This window comes from Gracilinanus agilis, chromosome 4, assembly GCF_016433145.1.
Source record: "Gracilinanus agilis isolate LMUSP501 chromosome 4, AgileGrace, whole genome shotgun sequence".
Lineage (NCBI taxonomy): Eukaryota > Metazoa > Chordata > Mammalia > Didelphimorphia > Didelphidae > Gracilinanus > Gracilinanus agilis.
Genome location: NC_058133.1, coordinates 479,548,884 through 479,573,195, shown reverse-complemented (window position 1 = coordinate 479,573,195; position 24,312 = coordinate 479,548,884). Strand labels below are relative to the sequence as shown.

General features: G+C 42.4%; 1 protein-coding gene across 1 annotated transcript; it reads right to left on the bottom strand.

Moving 5' to 3' along the window:
- Positions 1-1,704: 1,704 nt before the first annotated feature.
- RFFL (ring finger and FYVE like domain containing E3 ubiquitin protein ligase) lies at positions 1,705-23,344 on the bottom strand. The gene is made up of 6 exons (XM_044676206.1): positions 23,157-23,344; positions 16,130-16,540; positions 12,281-12,364; positions 11,482-11,692; positions 10,902-10,925; positions 1,705-4,257 (listed from the first exon to the last, which is right to left on the bottom strand). Exons 1-6 carry the CDS (start codon positions 23,334-23,336, stop codon positions 4,076-4,078), a joined length of 1,092 nt encoding a protein of 363 aa, XP_044532141.1. The 5' UTR covers positions 23,337-23,344; the 3' UTR covers positions 1,705-4,075.
- Positions 23,345-24,312: the final 968 nt, after the last annotated feature.

Sequence of the window (24,312 nt, the reverse complement as noted above, 5' to 3'; positions counted from 1 at the left end):
GGGCCTCTTGGGCCCAGCACCAGGCAGCTTCCTCCCACTTCTTCCTTGGGGTGTTCCCAAGGGAGAAAAGGGCAGCCGCATAGTTCAGGAGCGGAGAACACTGGCCTCGTGGAGCCAGGCGCTTTGGGGCGATGCCCAGCTGCCTGGGAGAGCTTTGGTTTATGGAAGTCCCAAGGTGGCTGGCTTTGCCTGGGTTCAGAGAGAGAAGGGAGCACTCTGGAGTGGTCGCTGCCATTTAGAGGCAGAAACAGAAGATAACCAACCACTCTGTTAGAGCCTCTCCCCCAGTTCCAATTCGGTCTGTTTTTAGCTGTGTCACTTTGGACAGGTCACAACCCTGTTTGCCTTGGTTTCCTCATCTGCCAAATAAGCTGGAGGAAGTGGCACACCATTCCAGCATCTTTGCCAAGAAAACCCTAAATGGAGTCAGTCAAACACACCGGAGATAATGGAAGTATCATTCCCATTTTAAGATGAGAAAACAGGCTCGGGGTGAGATGGCTTGCCTGTTGTGTCAGAGCAAGGATTTGAACCCAGGTCTTCTGACTCCACAAACACAGCACCCTTCATACCATGCCACATTCCCACCATGCCGCCAGCAAGTCCCTGGAAGACGAAGCAGCGCTTCTCTCCCACAGAAAATCGGAGTCACATCCGTTACCAGGTTCCTGAAGCTTCATGACTGACTGACCCTTCTTGGGGACTCCCTTTGTGGCTAATGGGGAGACTGCCCATTGCTCTCGGAAGACTTTTCAAGTTGGTCTCCCCCATTTGAAGGGATGTGCCTGTCTCTACGGTAGGCTTCCCCTCTCTCGCTTCTCCACCTCCCAGCCCGTCACCTCCCGGACTCCCCGAGAAGCTCAGCACTCACGCCTGCCCATCTTATTCAGCCTCAAAGCTGGGGTTCTCAGAAGGGTCTGGCCCAGCCCATTTTTGCCTCTTTTAGGTTGGGGATTCTTGGAAACCGGAGTGTTATGAGCCTGAAGCGGCATGACAAGGGTGGTAAGAGAGATGGTCAGCCAACAGTCTAGTGAAGCCTACAGACCCCTTCTCTGAATGTTTTCAAATAAAATACACAGGATTACAAAAGAAACCAATTCTAGAGAAATTAAGACATAATTTTCTTCCTATCCAAGTCCCAGGCCCCTAAGAGGTAACCCATGTTTGGGCTGTTGGCGATCTTCAGGGCTCCTTCGAAAATGAACAACAAACCTGATGCACTTAGCCTTTGGATTACAGAATGTCAATTAGAGGCAGAAAATCTGAAAATTGAAGGGCAATTACTGACCACTTAAGATCAACCCCAAGAGACCAAATGGCTCTAGAGCCGTGATGGTGAACCTATGGCACGGGTGCCAAAGATGGCACTCAGCCCCCCCCCCACTCCAGTTCATGACTAGAAAGGCAGAGGGACTCTGGCGCTGATCCCCTCCCCCTCCCCACCATGCCTGACATTTTTACACGTCCCCCATCCCTCTGCCCAGGAACCCAATGGGAGAGCTTCCTCTGTCCCATGTGGGGTAAAGGGGTGGGGGAGGCCCCAGCACTCTTCCTCTGCCTCTGCTGTCTAAGGTACAGGACACAAAGCCTTGCACCCAGAGCTTCATGAATGTTGCATTGAGCGTCTAATATAACTCAGCTGCCTGGCTACTGCCTTTGCCACTGGCATAACCAACTCTCACATCGGATATCAAGACAGGCCTCTTCAATCATATTTCAACTTTATTACAAAATTATAAAGCACAACTCTGTAACAAAAAATACACATTTGGGGCTTGAACACCCACTAGAAATCAGAATCTCGGTATCGGCCACTTCAAGTAGCTCAGAAATTTTCGAAAGACAAATTCATACAATGTACATGAAGCACTCATTTCTTTACAGCTCTTTATTAGTTTGGATCCATCTATACCACTAGACTGTGAACCAGACAGTTTTCTAGAAGTCTCATTAACCAGAAATCTCATTGCAACCATATCAAAAGGAAAGAAAATATTGTAAGGATAATTAGCCATTGCTGTGAAAATTAAGTATCCAAGGATGTGGGGAGTGAGGCAGGAGGTAATTCAAGAGTAAAATCAAATTGCTCACTAGGATGACATACATGGTAGGATGAGGCCTCAAGACTCCCAATTTACATTTCTGCCAAAAAAGGAAAAAAAAAAAAAAAAGCTCTGGGTTGTAAACTGGTGTCCACCAGCAGCAGCAGTGGAAGACACTGAATTTTCATCAGAATTTTCGGGTGTGAAAAGGGTGAAGATTCCTGAAGGGATATCCAGTGAGTAGGTAGCCGACAGTTCCTTCCTGAAACTGTCCCTTGGTTGGGGGTAAAGGAAATCACTCAAAAGTCCGTACCAATATTGCTATTCTCCTTAGGAGAGAGTGGTTTGCCCCCTTTGTGATTAAAGGGAACAAGGCTGCAGTGGATCTGCTAAGGCTCTAGGTGGATAGTTTGCATAGTGGCTAAGTCTCGGGCAGCTGGTGAAGAGCACATCCAGCCACTCTGGAAGCTGTTTTGTGCTTGGCCGAGACGCCAGGGGCTTTTTAAAGTAACTCAGGAACCTGAGAATGGAGTGAGCCTACCACGGCTGCTGTCCCCCTGCTCCCTCTGCCAACACCAAGCCTGCTCATTGTTCTGCTGTTCTCAGCTGTTGGGCAGGAGGAGCAGCTCAGACTTCCTTCTAATACTGAATGGAAACAACAGGAGCTCCCCCAAGATGCCGGGCAGTGAGACTTTCTGCTCCCTGTCCAAGAGCAGGGAGAAGCCATATCCAGGATCCTGGGGTATCTGTCCCATTGAGTACATTCATGGAGAGCGTGGCCGGGAAAGGAAGGAGCCTTCACCAGAGGCTGCAGGTCATGAGAACTAAAGCAGACTGCGGACCTGGCAGGAGGCACTTCTGGTCATGGGAGAAGCTGCTGAGGCAGCTGGATGGAGAGTCAGAGAATGCACTGAATGAACAGAGGTAAATTACCCACATTTGTCTTCCACTGACCCTAGAAGGGATGGCCCAGGAAGTTCTCCCGCCTCTCCAGCATTTAGAATGTCTCTTTGATGTGCAAAGTAGGTAGAGATTTTACACATAGTTCACCTTGGGAGAGATCCTGCTGCTTAATCAGGCAGCCTTTACAGAGACAAATACCTTCCCATCTCATGCTCAGGACTGAAACTTTCCAAAAACCTCCAAAGCTTCATTTTCAATGAGCAAAACATTCACTGGCATAAAAATTCTGTTTTCTTGTCAGTCTAATTAAGGCACCATACAAGGGGCTCAACAACAAGGAGCCAGCCAAAATCCACAGGCATGGTTGGATCCCAATGGTCTGGGGAGCAGCTTCCCTGCCTCCCCACAACACGGCAGATAGGACAGGAAAAGCCGGGGTGGCTTTTGTTTAATAGCACAAAGTCTTTTTGGTTTTAGTGAGAGTTCATAGCCAGTTAACCATTCTCGAGGACAATTAATGCCTCTTAAGGTGAAGAAGCCAAAGGAAGACATGAGAAGAGAGAATATTAGCAGTGACTGAATTAAATACAAGAAGCCAGACAGAAAAGTCAACCATGTGTATAGGAAAAAATAAGATTTCTGAATGATTAAAAAAATCAGCACTGAGCTGTCTCCACAGAGAAGTGAATTATAATAAATCCGAGGGATCACTTTGATAATTTTGCAGAAAAAAGATCCTTAAAAACTATGGTTTGTATTGAAGGGAGGAAAAAGCACTCCCACATGGTCTGAATGGTGGGAAGTTTGTGTTCATCACAAATTTATTGTCACCTAGTGATCGTATGAAACAGGGACTGAGCCCAATTTGATTTTTGCCCCAAGCAGGGCTAATAAATCCCCTTTGGCTAAGGAAGCCCTATCAGATTCCAACACTGAGATGGAAAATGTTGTGGTGAAAAGAGCAGGATTAACCAGACAACCAGGAAGTTCTCTGGGTTTCTTCCTGTCCTTCCTGGCCATCGCCTTGGGGTGATACTTTGCAATTCTCTCAAGTCAAGCCACAAGTGAGCAGATGTGGAGGCTGGGGCTGGCTATGCCCCATCAGGCACTGAGGGGTCTGGTTCCAGCCATCAGGATCTAAAGACATGCACAGCTCGGATCACATACTGGCGGCAGATGGGGCACTCGTTCATCCGTTTTCCACACTTCGTACAGGTGACCATGTGACCACACTCCAATAGGACACAGTCGATAGGCGAGTCCATGCAGATCTTACAGAGGTTCTCCTCTGCGCTAGATGGCGCTGGCTCCCCTACACACACAAAGAAAGAAGGCGAGAGGTCAGGGAGGATGTTTGCGCCTCTCCTGACTAACCCACCCAACTCTCATCACTTCTCTGTTCTGTGTTCTCTTACAATGACATGGCCTGGGGGGCTATGGACCTCCTCAGTGAACCCCAAAGCATTCAGACTTAGGGAAAGGAATCTCTTGAAGTTTGAAAAATGGAGCTTTGGGGCAAATGTCAAGCAGCAAATCACTAAAGGGATTCAATACTCCCAAACAAGATCCAACCTGGAAATATAAGCAGATTCAGGAAAAGTTTAAGTATAAACAGAGGTAGAGTGGTGAGTTACAGTCGAGTTAAAAGACCAGTGGGGGGTTGGGGGGGAGGGAGCCTTTGGACTCCTCAGAATAATATTTTTTGTTTTTTCTTTTTTAAAAGATATTTTAGGGGGCAGCTGGGTAGCTCAATGGATTGAGAGCCAGGCCTAGAGACGGGAGGTCCTAGGTTCAAACCTGGCCTCAGACACTCCAGCTGTGTGACCCTGAGCAAGTCACTTAACCCCCATTGCCCAGCTAGCCCTTACCACTCTTCTGCCTTGGAGCCAATACACAGTATTGACTCCAAGACGGAAGGTGAGGGTTTAAAAAAGATATTTTATTTTCCCAATTGCATGTAAAAATTTCTAACAATTTTCCAAAATTATAAAATTCAAATTGTCTCACTCCCTTCTCTTCCCCCTCCTGGAAATGGTAAGCAATTTGGTCTGGATTATAATTATTATTATTATCATCATCATGTAAAACAGAATTCCATATTGATCATTGTTGTAAGAGAATACTCATATAAAACCAAAATCCCCAAATAAAGCCATAAACTAATTTTAAGACATGTGTTTTGATCGCCTTCCAAGTCCAACAGTTCTTTCTCTGAAGGTGGAGAGTGTTCTTTGTCTTAGGTCCCTCAGAATTGTCCTGTGTCATTGTATGCTGAGGATAGCTAAGTCTTTCATAGTTGATCATTCCTCAATATTGCTGTTACTGTAAACAATGATCTCCTGGTTCTGCATCAATTCATATGGGTCTTTCCAGATTTTTCTGAAATCATCCTGTTCATTTCTTTTAGTATAATACTACTCTATCACCAACATATACCACAATTTGTTCAGCCATTCCCCAATTGATGGACATCCCCTCAATTTCTAATTCTTTGCTACCACAAAAAGAGCAGCTATAAATACTATACCAAAGTAGGCCCTTTACTCCACCCTCTTTTTTTTTTAAATCTCTTTGGGATACAGACCCAGTAATGATATTACTGGATTAAAGTCCTTTACTAGGTTGTAGTCCTTCGGGCATAGTTCCAAATTGCCTTCCAGAATGGTTAAATCAGTTCATGACTCCACCAACAATGCATTAGTGTCCTAATTTTGCTACATCCTCTCCGACATTTATCACTTTCCTTTACTGTCATATTGGCCAAATTGATAGTTATGAGGAGTACCTCGGAGTTTATTTAATTTGCATTTCTTTAATTTGGAGTAATTTGGAACATTTTTTCATGATTACTGATAGTTTCTTATATCTTCATCTGAAAATTGCTTATTCATATCCTTTGACCATCTGTCAACTGGGAAACAACCTGTATTCTTGTAGATTTGACTTAGTTCTCTACAAATTTGAGAAATGAGGCCTTAATCAAAGAAATGTTATACAGATTTTCCTAGTTTATGATTTCCCTTTTAGTCTTGGTTACATTGGTCTTGTTTGTACAAAATCTTTTTTGTACAACAATAATCAAAATTATTCATTTTACATCTTATAATGCTCTCTATGTCTTGTTTGGTCATAAATTCTTCCCTTCTCTATAGATCTAAGTCCCCCTAATTTCTGAATGTTTTTAATGCAGAAAATAAAATACATAGGATTACAAAGGAAACCAAGGATTACAAAAAATAAATTAGTATTTTTCCCCATCTAAGTTCAGGCACTGATACCACCCTATCCCTGCCAAATAAATAAATAAATACAATAATCTATCTGCAAACCCTAATTTAAAATTTTTTTCGTCTAGCACAACCTGAAACTTAGACTCAAGACATGAAGTTGCTCACCCAGAAAGCTGCTGGCAAAGCTGGTCCTGGGAGAAGGCATCTCTTAGCTCCTAAACCAATGTGCTTCCTACTCCACTAAGATCCACAACTTTCTGGGTTGCTTTTATCCACAAACTTCTGAGCATAATATCCTGGAAAGCAACAATGCATGCTGTCCCATAAATGCCCCTTGGGGGCCACTATCAGCAGTGATGGACCACTGCCATGGCCCAAGATGGCATTTATATTCTCCCCTCCAGGATTCCCAATGTGTAGTTGTCCAGTTTTGACTGAAATTCCTCTAATGGTAAGGAGTCAGGGAGTCTCTTTCTACCTTTCTATTCCTCCTTCCATCAACAGTGGCTGGTGTGAAGCTCCATACCCAGCAGGTTGCCTAATGTTGACCATATGATAAAGATGAGAGATCTACAGCTAACTCTTCTCTGGCTAATATGAACCAACAGAAGGGTCTAGGAAAATCAGTCTCAGTTGTTAGGCCCATTACAAATCTCTGGCCCGAGATTAAGTGGCCAGGCAACTAGATGGGAATACCAAATGAAGCAGCTATGGTTTTCCTATTCTGGTCTTTTCAGCTCAAAAGTCAAAGCTACAGGAGCCCCAGGGTTCCTACTGACAAAGCCTGGTTACTGTGCCTTCGCTTCTTGGGTCCTCCACAAACTTCATTTCCTCCAGACTGTTCCTGCCTCATCACTGCAGATGCCTCTGTCACCATCATACATGTGTCTGGGAGCTTCATTCAAGGAAGTTTACCTGACAAGGAAAGGACTCTCAGCCAGCTCTGCTTGACTCTCTGGCTGCCCACCATTGCTGGTGTCTTTGGACTTAGGGAAATCACAGTCTGGATGGGCCTTTAAGGAACCAGTTAACAAGGTTACTAAGGCAGCAAATTATCAATGTCCTGCCAGTTACAAATTTGAAGTTTTGTTTATCTTGCCTCCAAGGCGGTGGGCAAATTGAAATGGTGAGCCTCTTTTTATAAGTGTGTCAAGAGAGTCTACTTTTAAAGGTTTTTTTAGCAAAGAATTTCCAGCTTTTGGGGCTAGGTAGGCAGAAAATTTGTGAATAGGAAATTCTTTTGCAAATTCAAGTGGTTAAGCTCCTTTTAGTCTCATGAAATAATTTAAGCTCCAATTCCTCCTCTTTTCTTTCTCATTCCATCCCAGTAGAGTGTTTTTACCCTGAATCAAGTGACCTAAGAGTAGAGTTGAATTTGCTTTAGGACGTTGGACATGGACTAGTTTTGAAAAACCCAAATTCCTGTCCCAGGTTTGTCAATTAGCCCATTTTGTAATCTTGAACAATTTCTGAAGCGCCCTGCACTTCCCTTTCCCCCTCCTCTATGAAACAACAGGGCTGGATTAGGTGATCTGCACCATCTCTTCTAGCTGTCAAGTTCCCTAATTCTCTGGACTATCTTACCAACTGAATGGAGGACGAACTGTTGTTGCCTTCTGGCTGTGCATTAATCTCAGCCGCATCTTTCTGGCAAAATGCAAGCAGGACCATGAAGCAGTGGTAGAGATTATGCTTGAGCTCAGCTAACCTTATACTCCTAACAGCAGGAGTAGACAGCATACCTCTCCCCCCCACGCTTGGGACAAGCTTTCTGTGCACAAGGACAGGAGGAGACAGGGAGCCTGGCCTAACCAAAGGGCACTGGAAAGGGGCTTCATGGTCCAAGGTGATCATGGCAGACTCCATATCAGTCAATAGTGACATGGCAGCCAAGATCCCTGGAACTTTTTAAAACCCTTACTGTCTTAGTAACAGCTCTAAAACAGAGGGACAAAGGTGAGACAAACAAGGTTACATGATTTGCCATGGGTCACCCAGGTAAGTATCTAAGGCCACATTTGAACCCAGGGCCTCCTGTCTCCAGGCCTGGAACTCTATCCAGTTGAGCCATCTAGCTACCAAGAGTCATTTTAATAGCAGCTGCGTTCTCAATGGAGGCAATGTGGCATGGTGAAAATGCTGGATTTGGAATCAGGATCTGGGTTCAACATGGGTCCATCATCGACTATCTGGATGATGGGCATGCCCTGGAGCAGCCTCTTCCAGTTTCAGTTTCTTCCTCTGTAAAATGGAGATCTTGCACTGGGTCATTTTCCGCCTAGCTCTAGATTTGAGGGCCTTGATCCCTGGAGTTGTTACTGGAAAGAAGAACCCATCTTGGGTAACTGTGTCAGGGGATTCCTCAAAGAACCTGTACTCCAGCATGCAAAAGGCCTGGCTAGCCCTGATGGACTAACAGTCACTCACCCAAGCCCCTCAGCTGCTTCTGCTTTCCTTCCTCCTCCTTTTTTCTGGACAGGGCCAAAGGGAAGAGGAGAAAATTTAAAGAAATACATTAGGTGACTATGTCAGCCAAAGGCATAGAGGAAGTTATCTGAATTTCAATGACTTGTTCTCCTGTTGTTTCTATTAGCCCAAGGAAAAAGATTCTGTCTCAAAAATAACAAGGTACCTTCCTAGGGACAAGCTGAGCAAAACAGAAAAGAAATCTAAAGAGGGTGCTCCTTGTCCTGGTCAGTAATAACAAGCGCTTCTAAGGAGAATGGCACCATAACCACCCTAGAATCCCTCCATCCCCAACCCTAAGGTCTGTCTAATGAGATCATGTCCGTAGGTAGTTTTCTGAAAAGCTCAATGGTGTCTACATGTAAGTAGCCCAAGCCCCACAATCTTAAACTGTTTTCTTCAGAAGAGACCACACTGAAATGATCCAACCATTCTGGAGGGTGATTTGAAATGAAGCCCAAAGGGCTATAAAACAATGCAGAGGGCAGCTGGGTAGCTCAGTGGAGTGAGAGTCAGGCCTAGAGACAGGAGGTCCTAGGTTCAAATCCGGCCTCAGCCACTTCCCAGCTGTGTGACCCTGGGCAAGTCACTTGACCCCCATTGCCCACCCTTACCACTCTTCCACCTATGAGACAATACACCGAAGTTAAGGGTCTAAAAAAAAAAAAAAAAAACAAAGCAGACCCTTTGACTTAATACCACTAGTAGGTCTGTATTCAGGAGAGATTTAAAAAGGGGGAAAGGACCTGTTTGTACAAAAAATTTTATAGCGGCTCTTTTTATGGTGGCATAGAAATTAAAGAGATGTCTATCAAGTGGGAACTGGCTGAACAAATTGTGGTACATGATAGTAATGGGATACTATTGTGTTATAAGGAATAATAAACAGGATGATTTCAAAAAGAGCTGGAAAGACTTCCATGAACTGACGCAGAGTGAAATAAAGAAGAACCAGGAGAGCATTATACACCTAACTGCAATTCTGTGGGATGAGCAAATGTGATAAACTTTGCGGTTATTAGCAATATAATGATCGGGGACAATTCTGAGGCACTCAGGACAAAGAATGCTATTTACCTCCAGAGGAAAAACTGTTAAGAATCAGAATGCAGATCAAAGCATACAATTTTTCAACTGTTTATTTGGGTTTATATTTTGGGGTTTGGATTTTATAAGATTACTCAAATGAGATTACAAAAATGAACAATAAAGAAATATGTTTTGCATGATAATACATGTATAATGCTGAACAAATCACCTGACAGCACAGGGAGGGAGCAGGAAAGGGATAGAGGGAGATAAATTCAATCATATAACTTAGAAGAAAATGTGTGGAAATATGTTATTACATGTAACTGGTAAAAATACATATAAATATGTAAAAATAATAAAATAACAGTTGAACAATGAAAAATATAACACCTATCTCAAAAGGTTCATGTGAAGATCAAATGAGATAATATTTGTAAAGCACTTAGAAGAGTGCCTGACACATAATAAACATTCATTCTCTTTCAAAAAAAATAAGAGACCACATTGACATCCCAAGCCCTACTTCTGCAGGATGGGGGCTCGTCAGACTAATGGATATTTCCTAGTAATCAAGGAAGAAGAAATAGGCTCAGAAGAAGGCAGGCAACTGAAAGGAGAACACTAGTCTCTGTTTGCCTGGCCTGGAAGGCTGAGATGTGTTATACTCCTTCTACATGCCTTTCAAGAACACAGTCTAACCTAAACCATCTCATTTGGAAGACTTTGCACTAACAAGACTCCCCAAAAGCTCCATGTCCTCCATCTGGGCAAACAGGACAATCTGCTACTGAGGCTGCTGGGAAGGAATAGGCTTGCAGATCTTTCTCAAAGACTGCCTTCACAGAGTCCACCAACCAAGGGAAAAGAGGGAAGGTGGAAACAGCTCAGTGCCACAAAAAGGAAAAATAGGGTAAGTGTGATGTAAGCCACTACTAGCTTTGTTAAATATTTTATGAGCCACAGCTTCTAAACTCCAGCAACACAGAGACTTGCAAATGAGCTTGCTCAAGGGTCTACTGCGGTTCTTCCATCATCAGGGGCAGAGTTAGAAAGATGTCAGGAAGATGCTGACAAGCCCTAGTTATCTCTAAATTTCCCACACATTTCTCTGTGATACCTAGATGCTCAGACCTTAGACTGTTAACAGGAATCAGAAGTAGGGAGGGGGAAGGAGGAGAGGAAGGAAAAAATAATAAACCAGTTCTCAAAGAAAATAAACAGTACATACCATTTTGATCTCCAGTGCCAGAAACTGCCAGAGAGAGAGAGAGAGAGAGAGAGAGAGAGAGAGAGAGAGAGAGAGAAAGAGAGAGAGAGAGAGAGAAAGAGAGAGAGAGAGAAAAGGAAGCTATTATTTGGCCACATGGCAGACAAGAAAATCCTCCCTACCTCCAGCCCACAGGTTACTTCTGACTTCTTTCCCCACTGGCACATCCAGTGTGCCAAGAACTAGAGAACAAGATAAAAACTGTTCATTCCTTTGTCTCAATCTTAGAAACAGGAATTTGGTACAGGTTTGCATGAACCAAGTGGGAAGAGAGGTTTATACTGGAAAACTACAAAGTTGGACTAAGCCTCAGGGAAAAAAAATAGGAACAATTATGGCTGCTGTCATCAACCCAAGCAGAGTTTAGAGAGATCTCCTATGTGGAACAGGGTGATTCATTCTAGGAGCACCCACAACATAGAGAGCTCTCTGGGACAGCAAAATGATTTTTCTCAGTTAGGAATGCAGATTTAGCCAGAATGAAGTATCTGCACAGGAGGCATCCAAGAAAGCACACACAAGTCCCAATGCTGCCCATTACCTAAATTCTGGAGGTCCTTCTGTTCCCTGTACAGCCGGGTCACCCTCTCCATTAGCTCCCACTTCTCACAGCAGCCTTTGTAATTCACAAAGTTTCGAGCCAGGATCTCCTTCAGCTGTCGCACAGTGAGGGCCTCAATGTCTTCCACATTTACCAGATCAGACAGTGAAGCCCTCCGCCCCGGTACCAAGTTGTCCTCAGAGTCAATAGACTGCAAAGTTAAAAGGCATTGAACAATGATCCCAGTTTTTCTCCACCTAAGTGCACCTCTCCACAGGTCCCTGGCACTCCCTTCAGCTTCTTTTTGGTGATGGCCCTAATCACAGGCCCCTAACTTCCAAAGAAGGAAATCGTTTTTAGTCCATGAACCCTGGCTCTCTACTCAGTCCCATGCAGAGCTCTGTCACTGGTTCAGTTTCCCTAGCTTTCAGAGCTCCATTCTCACAGCTCTCATTTCAAACCTTTCCCAATTCTCCACCTCTGCTCCTGCGGTTTGTGAAAGGTGAGACCTGTGGCTCTGGCTTATTTGCTTTATCCAGACTGGCTGGAAGAAGGGGAAAGAGTTAACTACACAGTACCCTAAGAATCCTGCCCCTGGTGAAAGCCATAAAGGGTGAAATGTAACAGCACCCAAGCTAGGCATCTCTGGTTCTTTAGGATGCTGAGATCCTGGATAGGACAGAATACTTAGGTCTACACTGGTTTTCCTGCATTAGGCCAAGGCGATGCTCTTCCCTTTTCCTACCCAGTATCTCAGCAATAGTTGAGAAGGAACAAAGTCCCACATGAGCTGCCTCACCTGCGTTTCGTCCTCCATGGGGACACCTGCTACATTCTCCAGACATATTACTTCTTCTTGGTCCTGTGGCACATGGCCATTAGCCTGTAGGAAATAAAAATTTTGTCACGGCTACAGGCTCAGAGAATTCATGGGTAACTGCTGGGATTCTGTAGCACCAGCCCCTTTTTACTATAGTCTAAGCTGACAGTGAAATTCACAATCTACCCAGAAACCTGTCAACAAGAGTGAAGAGCATCCCAAAACAACAGCCCCAAACTGTGCTCTCCCCCAGCACTAAACTACCTTTACAGAGTGACTGTGAAAATAAACAAAGTCATTCAGAAGAACTGAGAGGAACAGGGTATACAGCAACAGTAATATTATATGAAACATTCTCCACAATACAAAGAACCAAGACAAGGACTTAGATGAAATATGCAATCCATCTCCAGAGAAAGAACTGATGGAGTCTGAATGCAAATCAAAGCATACTATTTTTTATTTTTTTTATTGCAGTTTTTCTTTTTGGTCTGGTTTTTTTCACAACTTGATTAATACAGAAATGTTTTACATATCTGAGCAAGTATAACCTGATCAAATTACCAAATCAAATTATCAAATTATTCTTAATGAGGGTAGAAAAGGAAAATGGGAAAAATTTGGAACTCAAATTAAAAAAAAAAGTTAAGGGGGAAGCTAGGTGACTCAGTGGACTAAGAACCAAGCCTAAAGATGAGTTGAGACACTTCCTAGTTATATGACTCTGTGCAAATCACTTTACCCCCACTGCCTAGCCCTTACTGCTCTTCTGTCTTGGAAACAATACACAATATTGATTCTAAAACAGAAGATAAGGAGTTTTTTTTAATATTAAAATTTGTTTTAACTTATAATAGGGAAAAATATTTAATTAGAAAAAAGCTCCATAGCTCCTAGCTCATGGATAATGGCTCATATCAGTTGTGATTCATTAACACTGGTGAGCACCACTGAGTTTGAGAACGAGAATATGCAAGAAACAAGGATTACCAAGCCCAGTTTGTTCCTCATTTATTTATTTGTATCCCTTGTTAAATTTCCACCAACATGCCGACTATGTGGACTGAACAATGTATAAAGAATCACAGCCTCTTGTGGGTAGGAAGGAGCCTCAGAGTTCATAGTCCAGAGCGTCCTTCCTAGAACATCTCTAACATATTGGCATCTGATCTTGAATACTTAAAACAAGAAAAACTGACTACTTGCCTGGGCTAGACCATTACAATGTTCTACTGCTCAAACTACTTAGGAAGTTATTCATCACATCCAGCCAAAATTTACCCTCTCCAGAATTTCTACCTGCTGATACTTGTTCTGCCTTCTTCTGCAGGTCACAGAGTAAATCTACAAAAAGTTGTTATGAGGATTAATTGAAAATTTAGGTTTTTTAAAATCAGTTATTACTAACATTCAAGAACAACTATCATACCATCCCCTGAAAGTCTCTTCTTTTCCCCCTTTCCAAGACATCCCATCCCTTCAATGATTCCTCATAGGATATGACTTCTAGGTCCCTCAACATTCTTGCCTAGGCCACCCTGGATGCATTCTCATTTGCCAACATTCTCTTTCAAGTAGAATACCCAGAACTAAGTGTAATGCACCTGTCTGGTTTCACTGAGGCAGAGTACAAGAAAATTATTATCTCTAGATTTGAACACAAGTCCCACACCATATTAGCATACAAATGTGTACAATTTCCCCTTTAAGAGATTTATTCTGCATAGTATGCTAAGACTTCAAATGTTCCCATCTAGAATGCAAAGATTTCTCCTAAGAGTTTAATAGTAGGGCTTTCTTGTTACAGTTAAAAGTAAAATACCTGGATTTCCTTCACCAACATCAAAAGGATTCAGACCATAAACTCATAAACTAGCCACTTCCTCTGAAATCAGCCTAGAACATTGTACCAAATTAAAGCCCTACAACGGTTTGATTCCTCCTGCTATTGGACTTCACCTCTCTCCTCCCCCCTTCCCATTCTGTGCTTTGAATGGGAAGGGGGTCAAGGAAGAATCCTGGGAAACAGATGTTACCTTCTGTCCCCAATCACCTGCTATTTAATCTAGAAAGAGCCAGGGTTTATAAGATTCCAAAAGATTTCTTTTTCTAGGAACCTCCTTCATACATGACTTAAATTAGCCTCTTGCCATTCTTTAAAGGGACTAGAGAATTTAGGGGAAGAAGTTTAGTTACAATCTAACTTACTTAAAGTTAGATATACTCTGTATTCCAATAATGCTACTCTGACTCCAGAGTTCTAAAGTAAGAGAAGATCTAGCTCCATTATCATCTTTGGTGCATAGTTTAAGGAAACATATGACTTGGTTGTTTTCCTCCTTTTGCAAAATAAGCACACCCCTACCACCTACCAGCCCTCCCTCCTTGCCCAGAAGATACTCAAGATATGCGATATGCTCTGAAAGCATCAAGAGAAAAGTGATCAATAACATCCTGTGTCTGAAAGCTGTGACCTTCCATCCTTGTGGCCATTCACATAGCACAAGTATCTTGGTGCCCTGTCAGTGTGAATTGCAGAAAATACTCTCCTTAAAAACAAAGTACTTCTATTCATACTCATCAATGAAAGACCCATGAAGGTTTTATTAAGGAAAATAATTTCTTCCTCAAGTTCCTTTCCTAGTTATATTCTTTCCACAAACACTGTTAGTGTGCTCCAGAAGGCCCAGGTTCTACTAGCTAGAGATGAAAGCAAAACAATGTTAAAGGGAAAAAGGCATCCTGGCATCCTACAGACAATGAAAAACTCTTCAGTGTCCAAGCAAATACCCAGTGAAATGTTGCACTGCAGTTAAAATTATGATCTCAAACTGGACTTTCAGCTCCAATGCCCATGAAGAGCTGAATCAAGATACCAAATCCTGGCAAATGACTTGTGTGAAGGAGCATGCCATAGAACACATGAGAGAATAACAGCAGACTTTTAAAAGTGGACACCTCTCCTTAAGTAGCTCAAAGCTCTTTATATATGATAACTCACTAATCCTTCCAAACATCCTGTGGAAATAGTCAGGGGTTCAGGCCTGCCATCTCCATTTCAATTTAAAGGTTAACAAATAAAGGCATTTGCCCAAGGAGACTCAAGAATCAGTAACACAGCCAAAAGTAGAAATTAGTGAATCTTAATCTAGCCCTGAATAAGAGGGTAAAACTAAGGCATCTCCTTATGGGTTCATGGCTCTCAGCTCACTGCTCCCTAGTACACAGTAAGAGAGAAACAAGGCCACTTTGGGCTATAAAACTGGCTAAAAACTGAAAGAGGCAATTTCTTGGATTTGATCACCAAACCCACAAGTCCCACGGCAGGCACATAGGTGGCTGGGTCTACTTGTAAAGTTTGGAAAGTTGAGATGACCCTTCCTTAGCAAGTAAGACAAGGTAGGAAGGACAGGGGTTTAGGTCTGGTATATTTTAGAAATATTTATTTCTGATAGCTGGCTGAATTCAGAGGCTAGTACATAGGTTTTCTCAAAATTATTTTTGGAAATGCTAGACTATTATTATCATTACAAAAACCCCAAATGAAGTACCTACATTCAGCAAATTACAACCACGAAAGGTAATGAAAAACACATTTCAAATAGTCTCCTAGGAGCATACATCCAAGAAAGAGTCACTTCTTCCCTGTTAAAGTTGCCAAAGCAAAGTCCAGTGAGCAGCTCCTGACTTTACAGAAAAAAGGATGAACAGAGGGAGTTAAAAGAATCAAGGAAACAAGAAACGCACACACACTCTCCAACAATTTCAGAATTTGGGAGCAGAAAGCAGTTAGGCTCAGAGTGGTACAGACTGAAAGGGGGCCCATACCTGCTGGTTTTCCTGAGCCTGGGCTGAGGGAGTGGAGGTGGGCTGTGCTGGTGATGAAGGAAGGTTGGGAGAGGTAGGAGGTGCTGTGCTGGTGTGAGGCTGGGCCAGAAAGGCCTGATTCTCAGGGAGGCCTGAAGGGAAAGGGGTATTAAAAGTCCTGTCCTCCTGGGTGATCACCGGCTGCTGACCAAGCACCAAGAACACCAGTTCCTCCTTCTCCCTGCACATCTCAGAGGAGATGTCATGGAGGGTGAGGTAGTCCCTCAGGTCCTTCACCTTCATTTTCATCAGCTCTTCTCGATGAAAGGCTGTGGCTCGGAAACGCTGGCAGAGGTGGCAGAGGCGGGGCCCGCTCCCTACTTGGCTCGAGCAGGAAATGCAGAAATTCTTCTTACAGTCCAAGCACGTGTGCTGCTCAGTGGAAGGAAGGGGGAGAAAATGAATACAGAACTGGGCAGTGCTATGGCTCAGCAAGAAATCTCCCACCTCTTACAGGGCATGACACATTTCTCAAAGCTCAGCCTAATCAAGCCCAGAGGGGAAACTGGAGGATACTATTCTCAGACCAATAGACAGTCAATCAACCGAGGTTCTTGGCAAGTCCCACTGAACCTTGTGGCAACCTGCCTTGTCCACATTCCCAACTCCGAATCCAGGACTCTGACCCCAATGATGTCTACCTACAGACAAGTTTAGTGAAGATGCTAGGAACTTGGTGGTGCATAAGACCACATCCAAGGCAAATATTTAGACAGTTATCAGAAGTTTCTGAATATCAGAGTTCTCATCTGTGAGAGCATACTTTTTTAGAAAATGTCAGTTAAGTATCTGACATGCAAACTGCTAATATCTGACAAAAAGATATATTAACACTCAAAGGAGATACTAAGAGTTTATCAATAGCTCCAAAAGCAAATAAGTCTAAGTGTTTCAGCTCTTCCTCTCACAGGGTAAGAGATCACAGTGACATTGGTGGAGTCCTTTTCCTACGTGGAAGAGCAGGTTCCACTCATGTACCATGGAAGTGAAACACTCTTCACAAATCCTTTCAAAAGATGCTACCACTTCTCCTTTCTCTAACTTTAGTTTTAACCTGCCAGCTCTGCTTCATTGCTTTTAAACACAAAAACCCTGGAGACCACGAGACTTGCATATCCAGATAATTCTCCAAATATTCAATAGTTGTGGATGGAACTGAATCAAAAGTACAGACAGTTCATGTTGTTTTCACATATGCCACCAATGTAATAACAAAACAAAAATAAACATATTCTATTTATTTGACACATAGCTTTGTCCCATCTCGATTTTGACTCTTCAGGCTTAGGGAGAAAAAACCAACCTGATAATCTCTGTATAGTTCTAGTGCCATAGTAAAATTTCCAGACTGCCTGACTGAATTGCATGCCCACATGCACTGATTATAGCAATTCTGGGAACAGCAGCATTCAACTGGAAAATGGATGTATTTTTTTTAAGTTCATCCATATGTGAAGCTTTTCTATTGGGAATGTGATGTACTCGATTAGTCCAAGTTTAGGATGATAGATATTGAAATCTAGAGACTTGAGAGTCATAAAGCCTCAGGTTGTGCCGAGGAACATTACTCAAGTCAATGTAGTTTTACAAGACACTGCTTTGCGCAATACCTAATAAATTATAAAAGCTTTGAGTTGTTCTACCAATCTGTGAGGTTCCCAGTGGTCCCAAGGTCTTCTTTCCAAATGTACTTGGCTTGTTAGGTTCGAGATCAAAACGCAAAGACAGCAACATTTAAATCTGAGCTATAGCTAACCATGTACCCCTGCTCACCAGGGATTCTGAATAAGCAGCTCTCTGAGATGTGCCATAAATGAGTAAGATAATGCCTGGGGCTAAAATCCTAGTCTAAAGAGACAGAAAAGAAGAAAAGAAAAGAAAAAATCAACCTGTCAACAAATACAGATAAAATTAGCAAAAGAAATACTAATACGTAAACACTAAAAGCTACTCAAAAAATAGAGGGGCAAGATGGTTGGAAGATGAATTATCCCTAGGAAATGTTCCTATGAAACTACCAAGAATACTTAACTAAAATGTTAAGCACCTGAAAAACACTGCCAAGAAAAACAAGGAAGAGAAAGTTATCTTGGGGGGAAAAAAAGATTAAACCATTGTTACCAATTTCTCTACCAAACTGCCAGCACATCCTAGCTCTTCCTCTGTGCCCGTTATTCATTCAATCCATTCAGTACAATCTTTGGTAAAAACGTATTATGTTGAGGGTATTATGGCAGACCGGGCTACCTCAACACAAAGCTCATTAGCTTTTGGCCCAAACCCACTTTTCTTTATGACCTCTCAATTTTTGTCCAGGGACCACCCATCATCCTTCCAGTCACCCAGGATCAGTGTCACCTTTGATTCCACATTCTCCCTTGCCTCCCACATCCAAAATGTTCTCATATCTTGCTGTTTCTAAACTTGGCAGCACCTCTTGCATCTGTCTCCTTCCCTCCAACTATACATATGGCCTCTTCATTGCCTTAAGAGCCTCACCTTCTCTTGCCTGATCTACTGAAATAGTCTCGCAATTAGTCTCCTTTTGCCTCTAGCCTCTCCTCCATTCCAAACCATCCTCCACAGCTGCCAAGTGACCTGCCTGAAGGTCAAACCATGCCACCCCATGCCACCCTCATCCTCCACTCAACTCTAGTAGCTCTCTACTTACTGCCTCTTATGATAAAAATATATACTTTTTTGTTTGGCATTCAAAACTACTCTCCTGGGCTCACTGTCATTTCCAGTCTTCTTACAGATTATTCTCTTCCACCCCCACCTTTTATAGTCTAGCCATTCTTGCTACTCTTCATGTAGGAAACTCATATATATTATATAACAAACCCTTTCTACTAGAGCTGGCTAGATATAGCTCATTCCTAGAATATTCTCCCTCTGCACTGTCATCTATTGGAATCAAAACTCAGCTCAAGCCCCACCTTCAAAATTGAAGTCTTTCTTGTTCCCCCAGCAACTGCCTGGTGCCTTCCCCTCTAAGGTTACTTTATATGTGCTTTATATGTTCATGCATGTTGTTTCCCTCATTAGAATGTGAGCTTTTGTTAGTAAAATGACAGGCCCCATTCAGTTTTATTAATAAGAACCCTCCATGCTGGGGCAGGTAGGTGGTTCAGTGGATTGAGAGTCAGGCCTAGAGACAGCAGGTCCTGGGTTCAAATCTGACCTCAGATACTTCCCATCTGTGTGATCTTGGGAAAGTCACTCAACCTTCACTACCTGGCCCTTAAAGCTCTTCTGCCTTAGAACCAATACTTAGTAGTAATTCTAAAACAGAGGTTATAGTTAAAAATTTAAAAAAAAAAAAAAAAACTCTCCATGCCATTTGAAGGCTTCCTTGCAGAATAGACCGGAGCACTAAATCCCAAGAATCCAGTGGAACATATCTCTGACTCAGTGAAGGGGTGTTCTGGTTAGGAAGGAAAATATACTTCTAGTCAGTGGGCTGTCTTCTAGGCCTAGAGCCAATCAGCTGAGCCCAGAGAACAAAAAGCAGACACAAGAGTGAATAGGCTATATACCAGCTAATCTCTTTCTTTGCACTTCTAAGTTCCTGGTTTGACTAAATTTCTTCTTCCTAATAAATGAACCCCACAAAAACACACTTAAATCTCCAAGGATTCCAAACTAGATATGTCCTGGCTTGAGGCAACAGAGTAGTAAGGGTAAGTGAAGCAGATGAGTCTGGCACAGTCTTCTTTCTTCCTTCTACTGTAGTGGCTGAGGGAGGCATTGCAGAATTGGATATTGCAGGCCCTGGAAGCCAAGCAGGTTCTCAGGGACTAGGCAGACCAAAGATGCTGTAGTTCAGAGGAGAGTACAGATTGAAAACCAGTGAATGGGGAAAGCTGTGAGACAAACCAGATCAGCAAGTCTGAGGGTCCTACAGAGCATCCTTTTTATCTGCTCACTACTTTGAAGTGATACCTGAATATGCACCAAACTCCACCCTTCTTAAGCCCTTAATTCATATTCATAAACCCTCAACCCTGGAAGAAGAAATGCCACCTTTTCTTTACAAAAGAAATCTAGGCCATCTGGTGTGAAGTCCCTAATCTACCTTCTTCTCCCACTCAAATAGGACTCACAGCACCCATTCTTTTAAAGTTCTCTCCACCTTCAAAAGGAACAACAGTCCCTATTCCACAGCAAAACTCCCAAACCTTTCTATATGTCATCTCAATCCATATCCTACCCACTCCTCCTCCAGAATGTCGATTAATACCTATTTCTGACTCAGCTTCGATCACTCCCTCTCTACAAGCACCTTCCCTGCTTTCAAACAATCAATTTGATAAGCATTATCAAGCATCCATGTATACAAAGAGAAAACAAAATAAAAATTTTCCATCCTCAAGGAGCTTAAAATAGACAGTGACCATGCTTTCAAAGAACCTTCACCTAAATGCTGCCCCACCCCTACAAATCCTACTTTTTTCCACTATCAAAGTTCTAGAATAAGCAACAAGGTCACATAGTTATTAAGTGTCTGAGGCTACATCTGAATTCAGACCTTCCCTGATTCCAGGCCCCGTGCTCTCTATCCACTGTATTGCCTGTATGCCCCACTGTGAAATCCAATGTTTATGACCTTGGACAACATACTGAACCTGAGTCACAGTTTTCTCATTTGTAAAATAAAAATAGTCTATGCCCACTGAAGTCACAGGGTTTTGACAAATTAAATCACATGAGATAATGAATTGCAAAGGAGCTTTGCAAATAGTTAGCATTCTATGAATGTGATTTAGTAGAACTTTTACATGGCTTACTCCTAAATTTCTCTCTCCAACCCTGCCATCTTCCCACTCATCCTACCAACCACTGTCAGCATCTTTTTCTCATCAATAACTCTGCTCATTTCATGTCACTCTTCTGCACAAGAGTTTTCTGTGGTCCCTGGCCTGCAAAGTTCTCCATAACCTCTTGCCACAATTCCTCTCCAGCCCATCTCATATTGCTCCCTTCCAGATTATCAGTGTTCCAAATGAAGCTGCTCTCTGCACTATCCCCTCTGTTTCCCTGCTTTTAAATGTTCTCTCTCTGTTCAGTCCTCTCTGAGATTCCACTCCCTAAGTGATGTTCACTTCCCAGGCCATGAGAGGGTGAATTTGATACTCCAAAAAGACTAGCTGGGATGGAAGAAAGGAGCACCTATAGATGATAAGGTCATCATCTATTGTATTATTAGTTATTATCTATGATTGTACTGAAATCCCCTCTTAGACTATAAACTTCATGAGAAGAGCCAGTGTTTTATCCAAATTTCATTTCTATATCGCCGAGCGGCATTCCCCTTGCCACTCTACCTATCATCACTGAAAGGCTGAGTTTAACAAAAGCAGAAGGAGCCACTCTGAAAACCCAGAAGGAACTTCAATTCAAAGGAATTCAACTAATCCAGAAAATTTTTCCATTATTAGTAATTGTACCAAATAGCTTTTCTGTCGGAGTAGCAGGAAGGATTCTAGCTACATGTCTCTAACCAGATCTACTCTACTTAAAAAACTGCAAACTTGCTCCTTAACCAGTTGTTCTGACTCCAAAAAGAGATATACATGTCAACATGAAGAATTCTCTCAGGGTCAATTCTCATGAGAATTACCAATTACATAAGGGTTCTGCTTTCTGCCCAACCCCTTACTTACACTGATGTTCATGCCTAAAAAATGTCAATCCTTTACAATTTGAAGTTGGAAAAGTAATCACTAAGTAAAGGGTTTTCCCAACAACCAAAACCTCCTTTAAGGGTAGGTTCAGAAGTCATTTATATGGGTCAGGGTATTCTTCCTCTTATCCCTTGTTAAACTTGGATATAAATACAAAACTTCCAAATAGTCAGAAAACCCACTCTTTAATCAAATAAAGGGATAGGTTCATTAATCTGGGCACCACACAGAGTCACAAACAAATTCCATACAGAACCAAAGGCTCTGAGACGCTGGAAACCACAGCCCTGGGAGAAGACACAGTTCTTAGCGCCAACTCCAAAAAGATACTGAACCTGAGAGTCTCTTTATACCTTTTGGGAAACCTACAAAGATTAAACATATACAGGTGTGTAAACCTCCTAACATTCAGCAGCTATGGCATTAGAGAATGGTCAGCAGTAACAAATTAAAGACAAAGGTCAAACTCAGGAGCTGGGCTTCTGGAGAGGAAACTTTCATCCAATAGAGAAGCCTCAAAAAAAAAAGGTACTTTTAACATTCAAATCAAAATAAGTGTGCTTAATCCTGGGGTTTCTCAAAAGTAAGGGTAAATTAAGTCATTTAGAAATCCATGTTGATACTCTCTAACTCTTGGCTGCTGGGAACATCCAATCACTCAGGCATCACCCAGTGGTGGCCCACAGCCATAAACCATTATATTGTACATTGCTTTCCTTTCTGCCAGGAAATCTCTAAAGACTGATCACAAAGCATTTCAAATGAAACAAATTGCAAGTCTGTCTGTCATTTTAGGCCTTTTTCTGTCTTTACGGGTGCTTCAAATTGCCCTCAATAAAGAAAACAAATTTTTATAATGGGTAACTCAGGAGTTACTTACATTTACCCCTTATTATTTTGGGTAGGGAAGGCAAGTAGATAAATGGCCAGGCCTGGAGTCAGGAATACTCATCTTCTTGAATTCAAGTCTGGCCTCAAACACTTAGTAACTGCAGGATCCTGGGCAAGCTTAATTGTTTGCCTCAGTTTCCACTTCTATAAAATGACCTGGAGAAGAGATTGGCAAACCATTATCCTTGCTGAGAAAACACCAAATAGGGTCATGGGAAGTCAAACACAACTGAAACAACTTAACAATTTGCCAAGGGCTTCAGCACTGGTTTCATCTATTACTCCCCTACAATCCTGTGAAGGAGGTCTGTATCCTGAGAGTAGTCAAGGGTTAGATGGTTTATCCAAGGCCACAACACAGTGACTCAGCAGAAGAAGGAGGAGGAGGAGGAAGAAGGCTTGCTGCTTACCTTTCTGGTTGTGCTGCCAAAGTGGGCCCCACAGGACTTGCAGCTAGGTTCGGAGCCCGTAGGGGAAGGGAAGGAACTATATCCAGGATTGGAATATGCTTGTGTTCTGGCTCCCTGGGGCAGCTGAATCTCCTCAGAATGTCCATCCTGGCAGAACCAGTTGCAGCAAGTTGCCCACATGGTAAGACCTGGTTGTAAGACAGAAAAACCAAAATCATACAGCAGAATGAAGATGTGACATCTAGTGTTGCATTCCCTAAGGCTAGGGTCAATGAATTAATGATGCAAAGTAAAGGAATATGGCGGTTTACCTCCAAAACCCCTGGGCTGTAATGTAATGTCTGTTGGAAATCTACAACAAACTTCCCAAGGTTGGCACGAGAGCCAGTGATTTCAACAGCTGCTATCATCAGCTAGTCATTCGCAATATGACATGACAAGTTCTTAGTCACTAATCCCCTCCATATATCAAAATTAAAGGTGTTCACTAACTTAACATCCCACCTCTAAAAGATTGCTGCTCCCTGATAAAAGTATAAATGGTCTGAAAATACAACTCGTATCAACAGATTTTATTTTTTAATACCACAAATACACAAATTCTTTTTTAAAGTTAAAATAATAAAAAGATAAAGCTTGCAAAAAAAGCTTGAAATTTAGCAGATGACAAAAGGCAGAAATACAGAACCATCTTAAAAAGTTTAGTAACTCATAAATGCATACATAGAAGGGGACTGTAAACACCCCATAAAAGAAAGAAAAAATTCAGACTTCCTTCTCTTGTGCAAAGGGAAGGCCAAAAAATTTTACATGGATTTTCCAGATCATAGGGGTGTTGTGTCCCTAAAGGCCACAATGTGGAAGGGATACCTACGTTTATAAGTTATTTATTTTAAAATAAATAAAATATACAGTAGTATCTCTTGATTTCAGTTCCCTGGAACACCAAGGAAAACCAACATCTCTCCCTCAAAATCACTATAAATACATGTATGTATGTATGCATTTGTAACAACCTCTCCTTCCATAAGAATTTGGGAAGCCTCAGACATCTGAAGGTCTTTTCTCAACTTTTAATCCGACCACAGTCACAGAGTAAATCAAAGAGAAAGTCAGAAGCCCCTGGCCTTCGGAGGTATAGAAAAAAAAAAAGAGG